This window comes from Rhinopithecus bieti, unplaced genomic scaffold (assembly GCF_001698545.2).
Source record: "Rhinopithecus bieti isolate Rb0 unplaced genomic scaffold, ASM169854v2 scaffold_54263, whole genome shotgun sequence".
Classification (NCBI taxonomy): Eukaryota; Metazoa; Chordata; class Mammalia; order Primates; family Cercopithecidae; genus Rhinopithecus; species Rhinopithecus bieti.
The window spans coordinates 286,797-299,171 of record NW_016821166.1 but is presented as its reverse complement, the minus strand read 5'-3'; the positions used below and the strand labels follow the sequence as shown (position 1 = coordinate 299,171).

At 51.0% G+C, this 12,375-nt stretch overlaps 1 protein-coding gene across 3 annotated transcripts in view; it reads left to right on the top strand.

Moving 5' to 3' along the window:
• Positions 1 to 12,375, top strand: part of SPNS3 (SPNS lysolipid transporter 3, sphingosine-1-phosphate (putative)) — a 59,263-nt gene that overhangs the window by 20,059 nt on the left and 26,829 nt on the right. For all 3 annotated transcript variants that reach the window (XM_017860221.1, XM_017860223.1, XM_017860222.1), the window contains exon 8: positions 2,345 to 2,534. In XM_017860221.1, the coding sequence (XP_017715710.1) occupies positions 2,345 to 2,534 (190 nt within the window). The remainder of the gene's footprint in view (positions 1 to 2,344; positions 2,535 to 12,375) is intronic.

The following is a 12,375-nucleotide window of genomic DNA, read 5'->3' as shown; positions in this document are numbered from 1 at the left end:
CTCCTCCCTCTCCTCCTTCTCCTCCTCCTCCTCCTTCTTCTTCTTCTTTCTTTTTTTTTTGAGACAGTGTTGCTGTGTTGCTAGGCTGGAGTGCAGCGGCACGATCTCAGCTCACTGCAAGCTCCACCTCCCAGGTTCAAGCGATTCTCCTGCCTCAGCCTCCCGAGTAGCTGGGACTACAGGCGCCCGCCACCACACCCAGCCAATTTTTGTACTTTTAGTAGAGAATTTAGAGAATTCTCAGTCATCTGGGCAAAGCGAGGGTGGGAGAAGAGAGGGGAAGCTACATCAGTCGGCATGGACCAGTCCCGCAGAGCTGTCAGTGCTGGCCAGGAGCTTGCTCAGAGGACAACAGGGAGCTACTGAGAGGCTGGAAAGATCCTGGTTAGACTGGTGTTTTCAGAGTTCACGCTGGGCACAGTCTCAGCGTTCCCTTTGAGCTCCTTTATTTGTTTAGTTTCATTTTGTTTTTGAGATAGAGTCTCACTTTCTTGGCCAGGCTGAAGTGCTGTGGTGCGATCTCAGCTCACTGCAACCTCCACCTCCCAGATTCAAGTGATTCTCTTGCCTCAACCTCCCAAGTAGCTGGGATTACAGGTGCCCACCACCATTCCCAGCCAATTTTTTTTTTAGTACAGTTGGGGTTTTGCTATGTTGGCCAGGTTGGTCTTGAATTCCTGACCTCAAGTGATCCACCCGCCTCGGCCTCCCAAAGTGCTGGGATTGCAAGCATAAGCCACCTCGCCTGGCCCCTTTGAGCTCCTTTAAAAGGAGGCTAGAGGTTGCAGAATAGACCAGGAGGGTGAGGATGTATATTCAAATCCTGGTCTGTCATTTACCAGCTGGGTAATCTTGGCCTTGACCTTTCTCAGCCTCTCCTTGCTCATCTGTCCATCTGGGAATTGTAGGAGGAATCCATGAGTTCGCTTGCTCAACATATGTCTCTCGTGTGCCAGGCTCTATGCTCCCAGCATAGAGTCAAGAGAGGAAACCAAACCTGTTACTGTTCTCTAGGAATTCCCAGGCCAGCGAATGAACCTGATGACAGACACAGAAGGTGCTGTGGGAACTGATGGGAGTGAAGGGATCAGCAAGCGAACAAAGGAAGGGCATCCCCAAGTAGGCTGTGCTGGGTCTTGAAGGATGAGTAGGAGTTTGATAGGTCAAAAACTAGTGAAGGGTGTTCCAGGCAGAGGAGTGAAACTGTGTGGTTGGGAGTCGGGAGGGGAGAGCAACTAGTCTGGGTGAAGAAAATAGAGCTAGGACCTGGAGTTGATGTGAGTCAGAGACAGATCACGAAAAACAATGTACACCTTACGGAACTGGGGACAAATCTAGTGGGTATCTGAGAGCTGGTGGAGAATTTTAGGCAGGAGGTGGGCAGGGACGTGGTCAGGTCTGTGTTTTTAATTTTATTTTTAGAGACAGATTCTTGCTGTGTTGCCCAAGCTGGAGTGCAGCGGTATGATCATAACTCACTGTGGCCTCGAACTTCTGAGCTCAAGTGATCTTCCCGCCTCAGCCTCTTGAGTAGCTGGGACTACAGGTGCACGCCGCCAAGGCTGGATCATTTAAACATTTTTTGTAGAGATGAGATCTTTCTGATCTTGAACTCTTCCCACCACAGATCTCCTGCCACCACAGAATGCACTCTTGGGGAGCCTATGTGGCGATTATTTTGTAGGGACAGGTCTCCACAGGAAGGATGTACAAGGGGAAGCGAAATGGAGTAGAAGTGGGTCTAAAAGTGGGTGGGAAAGGGACGGAGGTCAGGCAGGGGCTGCCTGAGGGGGGTTCAAAGACAGGAAGGGGAAGGATGGGATTCAAGGAAGGAAGGCGTGTAGAGGGCCCAGACAAGGGCCGGGTGTATCACAGGGGCTTAGTAAATACATGTTCGCTTGCCTCCATTCCTCGTAGTACTGGGAGCTGGAAAGAGAGAAGGTTGGGGCCAGAGTGGGACCCTGGAATTCAGATTTTGAGTGGGCAGTTTTGGGGGATGAGAGGGAAAGGGTCAATGGAGATGAGGCAGGCTGGGACCTGGGGTTCTGGGCGATCACCCACATGGCCAGTGGGATCCCCAGGATGAGATAGGGGAGGAGGTAGGAAAGGGGCTGGGGGAGGGCAGTGGGACATTGGTCCCTGGTCAGGGTCCCCAGGTCCTGGGAGCCTCAGTGATGAGGGTGGGTAAGGCCTGGGTCAGATCAGGGGCCCACAGCCATATTCCCTGTAGACACCAGATCGTGCCCTTGAGCCATGGGGCTAGACCTGGGGCTGGGAGCAGGGTGAAAGGTCTCCATGCTGAGCTCACCCAGCTGACCAACCCCTCTGTGTTCTCTCCCATTAGCCTGATTTTTGGGTCATTGACCATCATAACCGGCGTCATTGGGGTCATCTTGGGGGCAGAAGCTGCGAGGAGGTACAAGAAAGTCATTCCAAGAGCTGAGCCCCTCATCTGCGCCTCCAGCCTGCTTGCCACAGCCCCCTGCCTCTACCTGGCTCTCTTCTTGGCCCCGACCACCCTGCTGGCCTCCTATGTAAGTGAGAGCCTCTATGGAGGTGGGAACAGGGTTGGGGGACGAGGAACTCCTGTTTCCACGGCTCACGCTGTGCCCGGCCTTTATGTACATTATGTTGATCTCTCCTTCTGGGTAGAGCTTATCCCCGTTTTGCAGATCAGTAAAGAGAGGCTGGACGCGGTGGCTCACGTCTGTAATCCTAGCACTTTGGGAGGTCAAGGCCGACCTGGCCAATATGGTGAAACCCCGTCTCTACTAAAAATATAAAAACATTAGCTGGGCATGGTGGTGGGCACCTATAATCTCAGCTGCTTGGGAGGCTGAGGCAGGAGAATCGCTTGAACCAGGAGGCGGAGGTTGTGGTGAGCTGCGATTGTGCTGCTGCACCCCAGCCTGGGCAACAGAGCAAGACTCTATCTTGGGGGGAAAAAAGAGAGAGAAGCTTACCAGGAGTTTCACAGTGAGGAAGCGGCAGAACTAGGATTTGAGCCTGAGCTTTTCTGACTGTAAAAGGTGTCCTCTGAGCATTGGATTAATGTGTTAGTTTGAGAAAATAGGACTCATTTATTGCCAGGGCATATTGTGGGCCAAAGAAGAAATAGAGCAATTCTCCCCAGGTTACAGAGGAGCGAAGCAAGGCCCAGATTGGTTATGGCCAATGTGGATGCTGCTTTAAGGGCGATAATCACGGTAATATCAAGCATTCCATATCCACATCCCATCACACCCTTGCATGGGCCTCACACTCTGGCCGTGCCAGCCGCGTGGGCACACCGACTTCCCAGACTTTGCACGCGTCCATTTCTTCCACCGAGAGCACCAGTTCCTCTTTTGTGCATCCTGAAATCCTCCTTCTGCAAGACTCAACTCAAAGTCAGCTTTGAGTTGAGCTCCAAAAGGCTCCAAAAGGCTTCCCGGACCGCTCTATCCTCATGCCAGAATTCGTGTTCCTGCTTGGGCTCAGTGCCTGTTTGGTTCCCTTGAGGCACTGAGGTGTATGGGGCCTGTCCAAAGACAGGGGGCCCAAAGGGCAGGGGACCAGAGCTGGAGTGTCCCTGGCTCCCCAAAGCCCCAGCCCTGCCTGACCTCCAACATGGGAAAGGGCCACTGCTTCTGGGAAACTAACACCAGCCCAGCCGGAAGCAGAGGGGTTAGACCTCCCCTCCTTTCCCAGATCCATGGCCCCGGGCCCTGTGGCTGCAGACAGGGCCCATACGCGTGTGCACCAGGTTTACTGAGCAGGCTGGACTTTGGAAAAGTAAACCAGCCACGACTTTATTGTCCTCACACTAGTTTGGCCACATCTCCCACCCGTGGCCAGAGCCCATCGCTTCTCCAGTCACACGCACAAACTAAACAGTCTGGTCCCATTGAAATAAAAACTTTGGCCCTGCTTCCAAATAAAGTTTCTTTTTTCTTTTTTTTTTTTGTTTGAGACTGAGTCTCGCTCTGTCACCCAGGCTGGAGTGCAGTGGCGTAATCTCAGCTCTCTGTAACCTCTGCTTCCTGGGTTCAAGTGATTCTCCTGCCTCAGCCTCCCAAGTAGCTGGGATTACAGGTGCGAGCCACCACACCCAGCTATTTTTTAAATTTTTTATTTTATTTATTTATTTTGAGATGGAGTCTTGCTCTGTTGCCCCAGGCTGGAGTGCAGTGGCACCATCTCAGCTCACTGCAACCTCTGCCTCCCAGGTTCAAGCGATTCTCCTGCCTCAGCCTCCTGAGTAGCTGGGACTACAGGCGCACGCCACCACGCCCAGCTAATTTTTGTATTTTTAGTACAGATAGGGTTTCACCATGTTGGCCAGGCTGGTCTCCAACTCCTGACCTTGTCATCCACCCGCTTCAGGTTCCCAAAGTACTGGCATTACAGGTGTGAGCCACTGTGCCTGGCCCCAAATAAAGTTTCTATCCAGGACCAGAAAATTGCCTTGGGAAGAGGTGGGGCTACAGTCGGGTTTTGTTCTCCTTGTTCCGTCTTTCACCCCACATCCCTGACATCCCCCCTCCCCTCGCAATTCTGTCGCCTCCAGAGATGAGCGGGCGTGGGAGGATGGCTGAGAACAGGCCGAGTACTGTGTGTGTCCGGGTTGTTTTCGCGCTCTGTCAGTGCCCCCCATGTGGCAGATGCTCAGAGGCTGGGTGTGGGGGGCCTTTGTGGGCACTTTGGGGTCTCTGGCCCTGGTTTTCTTTGTTTTTTTTTTGAGACGGAGTCTCGCTCTGTCGCCCAGGCTGGAGTGCAGTGGCCGGATCTCAGCTCACTGCAAGCTCCACCTCCCAGGTTCAAGCCATTCTCCTGCCTCAGCCTCCCGAGTAGCTGGGACTACAGGTGCCCGCCACCTCGCCCGGCTAGTTTTTTGTATTTTTTTAGTAGAGACGGGGTTTCACCGTGTTAGCCAGGATGGTCTCCATCTCCTGACCTCGTGATCCGCCCGTCTCGGCCTCCCAAAGTGCTGGGATTACAGGCTTCAGCCATCGCACCCGGCAGCCCTGGTTTTTACTTTGCCCAATTCCTTGATGTGAGGGTTGCCTTTCCAGCCAGGCCGTCTTGCCTGGGTAGGCAATCCTGCAAGAGGCTCCTCTCATGAGCACCGTGTCTCCCTCCGCGGTGTCCATCTGACTCCTGGAGGAGGTCAGGAAGGGAGGCCTCCCCCACTGCTGCCCTCTCCCCTCCCACGACACCGCAGACTGCTTCCTCTGGCAGCCCCACCCGCAGACTTCCTTGGGGGGAGTCAGGCCCCAGGATCCATTCTCCCCGAACGCCAGATGACATGCATCTGGGTGTCCTGAAGACGTCTTCTGTGCATGCCCCTCGGGCTGTCCTGGTATAGGAGGCTTAGCATTTAGCCAGCGTCCAGCCAGGGAGAAAAGGCCAGCTTCGGCCGGGCGCGGTGGCTCAAGCCTGTAATCCCAGCACTTTGGGAGGCCGGAGACGAGGCTGGATCACGAGGTTCAGGAGATCGAGATCCATCCTGGCTAACACTGAAACCCCGTCCTCTACTAAGAAAGAATACAAAAAAAGCTAGCGGCGCCGAGGGTGGCTGGCGCCTGTAGACCCAGCCTACTCGGGAGGCTGAGGCAGGAGAATGGCGGTAAACCCGGGAAGGCCGGAGCTTGTAGTGAGCTGAGATCGCCCTGCACTCCAGCCTGGCCACAGAGCGAGACTCCCGTCTCAAAAAAAAAGAAAAAAAGAAAAAAGAAAAGGCCAGCTTCCTTCTTGGCAAGCACTGCCCTCTGTTGGATTGAGTGTCATCTGAAGCCCCTCACTCAGCTTAAGAGTGGAACTCTTGGCTGGGCATGGTGGCTCACTCCCTAGTCCCAGCACTTTGGGAGGCCAAGACGGGTGGATCACGAGGTCAGGAGATCGAGACCATCCTGGCTCACACGGTGAAACCCCATCTCTACTAAAAATACAAAAAATTAACCGGGCGTGGTGGTGGGCACCTGTAGTCCCAGCTACTTGGGAGGCTGAGGCAGGAGAATGACATGAACCCGGGAGGCGGAGCTTGCAGTGAGCTGAGATTGCGCCACTGCACTCCAGCCTGGGTGACACAGCGAGACTCCGTCTCAAAAAAAAAAAAAAAAAAAAGAGTGACACTCTTTATTCATTGTTTATTAACTTTTTTAGAGATGGGAGCTCTCACTATGTTGCTCAGACTGGTCTTGAACTCCTGGGCTCAAGCAATCCTCTTGCCTCAGCCTCCTGAATAGCTGGGACTACAGGCGTGCACCACCACACCCGGCTAATTTTTAGTAGAGATGGGGTTTCGCCATGTTGCCCAGTCTGGTCTTGAACTCCTGTCCTTGAGTGATCTGCCCATCTCAGCCTCCCAAAGTGCTAGGATTACAGGTGTGAGCCACCGCACCTGGTCAAGAGCAGAACTCTTTCAATAAATCCTCCCCCAAGCGTGATTTCTATGCAAGCGGGCGGGGGCCACATAGGATAGCCCCGTTCTCTCTTGCCAAGTCCTGAAGGTGTGCTGGCACCTCTCTTGAGGTGTGGGCGCTGCTCATCCCTTGTTCTCAGCCTTGGGTCTCTGCGGAAATTTCTGAAGACTAGAAAGTCTTGTCATTCTCTTCTGCACATGCTCTTATTTAGTCCTCTCAATGGACGCTTTGGTGAGGAAGGTTTTTTCTTTTCATATTTTATTTTATTTTTTGAGACAGAGTCTCTCTCTGTTGCCCAGGCTGGAGTATGGTGGCACGATCTCGACTCACTGCAACCTCCACCTCTCAGGTTCAAGCAATTCTCCTGCCTCAGCCTCCCCAGCAGCTGGGGATTATAGGCACCTGCCACTAATTTTTTTTTTTTTCCAAGACAGGGTCTCTCTCTGTTACCCAGGCTGGAGTGCAGTGGCACGATCTCAGCTCACTGCAAGCTCCACCTCCCGGGTTCAAGCAATTCTTCTGTCTCAGCCTTCTGAGTAGCTGGGATTAAGGCCTATGCCACAACGCCTGGCTAATTTTTGTACTTTTAGTAGAGATGGTGTTTCGCCATTTTGACCAGGCTGGTCTTGAACTCCTGACCTCAAGTGATCTGCCTACCTCGGCCTCCTAAGGTGCTGGGGTTACAGGCATGATCCACCACACCCAGCCTGGAAGGTTTTTTCTTATGCCACTTGACAGGTTGGAAAACTGAACCCCACAGATTGAATCAGGTAAATAGTGGGACAGACAAAACTCCAACACATGGCTGGGTGCAGTGGCTGATGTCTGGAATCCCAGTATTTTGGGAGGTCGAAGTGAGAGGATCACTTGAGCTCTAGAGTTTAGAGACCAGCCTGGACAAGGTAGCAAAACCCTGTTTCTACAGAAAGTTAAAAAATTAGTTGGGCATGGAGGCACATGCCTGTAGTCCCAGCTACTGGGGAGGCTGAGGCTGGAGGACTGCTTGAGCTCGAGAGATAGAGGCTGCTGTGAGCTCTGATCATGCCACTGTACTCCAACCTGGGTGACAGAGCAGGACCCTGTCTCAAAACAAACAATCAAACAACCTCCAACTTGGCTGTGACGCCTCCAAAGTCTGTGTCCTTCATAGTGTACTGAACCAGAAACAGAGCTGGGCACACCCCAGGCACTAGTAAATACCTGAATGCTTCTTGACTGAGGGAGAGGACCATCACTTCTGGCTGGTGGGAGCTGATGGGGGCTGGTGGGGCCTGACCTCGCAGGGAGGCTGAAGCCCAGGCAGATGGAGGCCCCATCAAAGCTGTCCCTGTACCAGCCAGCTGGAGCTGGGGGCCCCCTGCCAGCCCTGCTTCTGCCACTGTCTCGGTTGGTTCTGGGAGGTGGCTCCTTGGCTGTGTTTCGGGGACACAGCTGCCCCCCTCCACCCCCTGCACCCTGCAGCCTGGCGCATCTCCAGAGCTGGTTGGCTCATCTAGAAATGACATTGTGTCTTGGCCGTCAAAGCCAGTTGGAGAAACTCTTCTTTAGGCCTGCCCTGGGGATGGGACTGAGGGGCAGAAAGGCGGGCAGGGCTAGAGTGCATCCATCCTCTGGCGCTGGGAAGCTGCTGGGTCTGGCATGGTACCCACCGACACTGAGCCTCTGTGGCCAGAACTCTAACCCTCCAGAGGTGCTGCCATCCTGCCCCCACCCCATGGCTCTGTCTGCGCCTCCGTAGAATGCTCGGATGTTCTGACCTCAGATTCAGGCTCGAGTTCCTCCTCCCCAGCAACTGTCAGTCGCGAAGCCCTTGACCTCTCCCAGGCCTGTCCTCTCCTCTCTGTCCTCTCTGCCCTTCCCTGGCTCATGCCTTGCTGTCTTTCTCCAGAACTGTTCTAGAAGGCACCTTCCTGGTCTCCTTGTCTTCCTGCTCATCCACCACAATCTGTTCTGTTCTTCACACACTGCCAGAGTGAGCTAGCTAGCTTGCTTGTTTTTTCTCTCTTTCTTTTTTCTTTTCTTTTCTTTCCTTTCTTTTCCTTTCCTTTTGTTTTTTCTTTCCCTTCCTCCCTTCCTCCCTCCCTCCCTTCCTTCCTTCTTTCCTTCCTTCCTTCCTCTCTCTTTTCTCTTTCTTTCTTTCTTTCTTTCTTTCTTTCTTTCTTTCTTTCTTTCTTTCTTTCTTTCCTTCCTTCCTTCCTTCCTTCCTTCTTTCCCTCCTCCCTCCCTTCCTTCCTACCTTCCTTTCTTCCTTCCTTCCAAACGGGGTCTCCCTGTGTTGCCCAGGCTGGTTTTGAACTCCTGGCCTCCCTCCTTCCCTCCCTCCCTCCTTTCTTTCTTTCTTTCTTTCTCTCTCTCTCTCTCTTTCCTTTCTTTCCTTCTTTCTTTCTTTCTTTCTTTCTTTCTTTCTTTCTTTCTTTCTTTCTTTCTTTCTTTCTTTCTGTCTTTCTTTCTCTTTCCCTCCCTTCCTCCCTCCCTCCCTCCCTTCTTCCCTCCCTCCCTCCTTCCTTTCTTGCTTCCTTCCTTCCTTCCTTCCTTCCTTCCTTCCTTCCTTCCTTCCTTCCTTCCTTCCAGACAGGGTCTCCCTGTGTTGCCCAGGCTGGTTTAGAACTCCTGGCCTCAAGCGATCCTGCCCAGGCTGCCTCCCGAGTAGCTGGAATTACAGGCATGCGTTACTGTGCCTGGCTTACAGAGTGAGCTTGCTGACACCACCACCCTTCCCTGCTCAAAAGCTTTGCATGGCTCCCTGGTGCCTCTGGAACTAGCCCCAGCCCCTTATCCCAGCATTTAAAGCCCCACGTGAACTTTCCTGATAACCTTGGGAGCCTTATTCCTCCACTGCAGTCCTGCCACACAGGCCCCCTCTTGGTTCCCTAGTCATGCTTCCCCTCTCCCTCTTTCCCCATCATCACTCCCTTCTCCAAGTGTCCAAAGCATTCTAGGCCTTCAAGGGCCAGCTTACCACTGTCTCTCCATGAATTCCTCCCTGGTTGCTGGGCCTGACCCTCTCTCCCTCCTATCTTTAGTGCGCCCAGCGTTGTCTTCCTGGGGTCTTGGTTACGTACGTTCTGACTCCTCTCCCAGCCCTGTCTGTGATTTTTAGCAGGGTCCAGGTCTGGTTCTAATCTTTCTCTGTACTCCAGCTTGAAGCACAGTGTCAGGCACATGGATGGGTGGGTGAGGTAAGTCACTGCTGGCTGAGTGAAGAGTCGAGTGACAAACTGTTTGTATTCATTTGTTTATTCAACCAATATTTATTGATTGCCAATTAAGTGGCATACTAGTTTCAATGCTGTAGATATAGGTGGCTGGCTGTGGTGGTTCACACCTGTAATCCCAGCACTTTCGGAGGCTGAGGGAGGCGGGTCACCTGAGGTCAGGAGTTCAAGACCAGCCTGGGCAACATGGCAAAACCCTGTCTCTACTAAAAATACAAAAAATTAGCTGAGCGTGGTGGTGTGTGCCTGTGGTCTCAACTACTTAGGAGGCTGAGGTAGGAGAATCACTTGAACCCAGGAGGTAGAGGTTGCAGTGAGCCGAGATTGCGCCGCTGTACTCCAGCCTGGGCAACAGAGTGAGACTACATCTCTAAATAAATAAATAAATAAATGCTGTAGATATAGCAGTGAATAAAACAGATAAAAATGTCTCTAGGCCGGGCGCGGTGGCTCAAGCCTGTAATCCCAGCACTTTGGGAGGCCGAGACGGGTGGATCACGAGGTCAGGAGATCGAGACCATCCTGGCTAACACGGTGAAACCCCGTCTCTACTAAAAAAATACAAAAAACTAGCCGGGCGAGGTGGCGGCGCCTGTAGTCCCAGCTACTTGGGAGGCTGAGGCAGGAGAATGGCGTGAACCCGGGAGGCAGAGCTTGCAGTGAGCTGAGATCCGGCCACAGCACTCCAGGGTGACAGAGCGAGACTCCGTCTCAAAAAGAAAAAAAAAAAATGTCTCTGTCCCGAGGGAACTTACATTCTGGTTGGGAAAGAAAGACAGCAAACAAGATATATAAGTATTGTGAATTTTATTGTAAAATTCAGTGTATTTCAGATAATAATAAAGGCTTAGGAGAGAAGTATTGTCAGGAAGGAAATAGGGAGAGTGTGAGTATCGGGAGGAGAGGGTAGCAATTTTTTGTAGGGTGGCCAGAGAGGCCTCACTGAGAAGGCAGTTGTTGAATAAAGACCTGTAGGGGGTGAAGTAGTGAATTATGTGGATATTTGGGGGAACAGTGTTCCAGGCAGAGGGAACAGCAACTGTGAAGGCCCTGAATCAGGAGCGTACCCAATGGGTTTGAATAACAACAAGGCAGCTACTGTGATTAGTGCAGAGAGAGAAGTGGGAGAGGGAGGTGGGGACAGAGAGATGATGGGTTCCAGATTATGTAGGATGTTGTGGGCATCGGGTGAGATGGAGTTTTGTTCTAAGAAGTGGGACATCCGGCTTTTGTCTTCCACATCTATTAAAATGGTCATGTAGTTTTATCCTTCATTCAATTTCTACAGTTTATTACATTGACTGATATTTATATTTATATTTATATGTTTATATTTATATGTTTAACCAACCTTGCATTCCTGGGATATATTCTCCAGGTCATGGTGGGTAACCATTTTTATGTATTGCTGGATTTGAGTTGGTAGTATTTTGTTGAGGATTTTTGCATGTGCGTTTGTAAGAGATACTGGTCTGCAGTTTTCTTGCGGTATCTTCATCTGGTTTTGGTATCAGGGTAGTGGCCTTGTAATGAGTTGGCAAGTGTTCCTTCCTCTTCTGTTTTTTGGAAGACTTCATGAAGAATTTGTTAATTCATCTTTAAACATTTGGAAGAAGTCACAAGCAAAGCCATCTGGTTCTGGGCTTCTGTTTGTGGAAAGTTTTTTGATTGCTAACTCAATATTTACTCGTTATAGGTCATTTCAAATTTTCTATTTCTTCTTGAGTTGTTTCAGTAGTTTATATCTTTTTAGAAATTTGTACATTTATTCTAGGTTAATCTAGTTTGTTGGCACACAATAGTTAATATAACAGTTCCTTCTAATTCTTTTAATTTCTGTAAGGTGAGTAGTAATGTCCCCCCTTTCATTCCTAATTTTAGTAATTTGAGTCTTTTTTTCCCAGTCAGTTTATCTAAAGGTTTGTCTATCTTGCTGATCTTTTCAAAGAACCAACTTTTGGTTTCATCAATTTTTCTCAATTTTTTTCTATTATTTGCTTTTTTAAAATTTTCTTTTCCTTTTCTTTTTTGAGACAGAGTCTTGCTTTGTTTCCCAGGCTTGAGCTCCTGGCTTCAAGCAATCCTTCTGCCTCAGCCTCCCCAAATGTTGGGATTATAGGAGTGAGCCACCCCATCTGGCTGGCTTATGTTGAGTAGCATTACTCTGGCTACTCTGTTGAGAACAGACCTGGGGGCAAGGGCAGAAGCAGAGAGGAGTGAGGAGGCTGTTGCTAGAATGCAGGTGAGATGATGGGGTTTGAACCAGAGTGCCAACAATGGAGATTGTGAGAGGCAGTTGGATTACATATGTATTTTGAAGGTAGAGCTATTAGAATTTCTTGATGAATTCCAAGAAGAGTCAGAGGTGAGTTCCTGGTATTGGCATGAGCAGCTGGAAGCGGGGAGGGCCCATTAACTGAGGCAGGAAAGTGAGCAGGAGCAGCAGGTGTTTGGGGGAAGGTCAACAGCTTGGTTTTGTACATTCTGGGTTTGTTGGGGGGAGGCTGACATCCAAGTGGAGGTGTTACTAGACAGTTGGATAGAGGAGTCTGAAGTCCAGGGGATATGGAATCATCCCTAAAACTTCAAAGGGTGAGAACATTTTTGGGGAACAAAAGGAGTCAGCATTAGAATGGATGTCCAGAGGGTGCTGAGGAATTGACTTCTGTTGGTCTTCAAAATATGATGTCACTTTACCTTCTTCATCCATCCACCCATCCATCCATCCATCCATCCACCCATCCATCCACCCACCC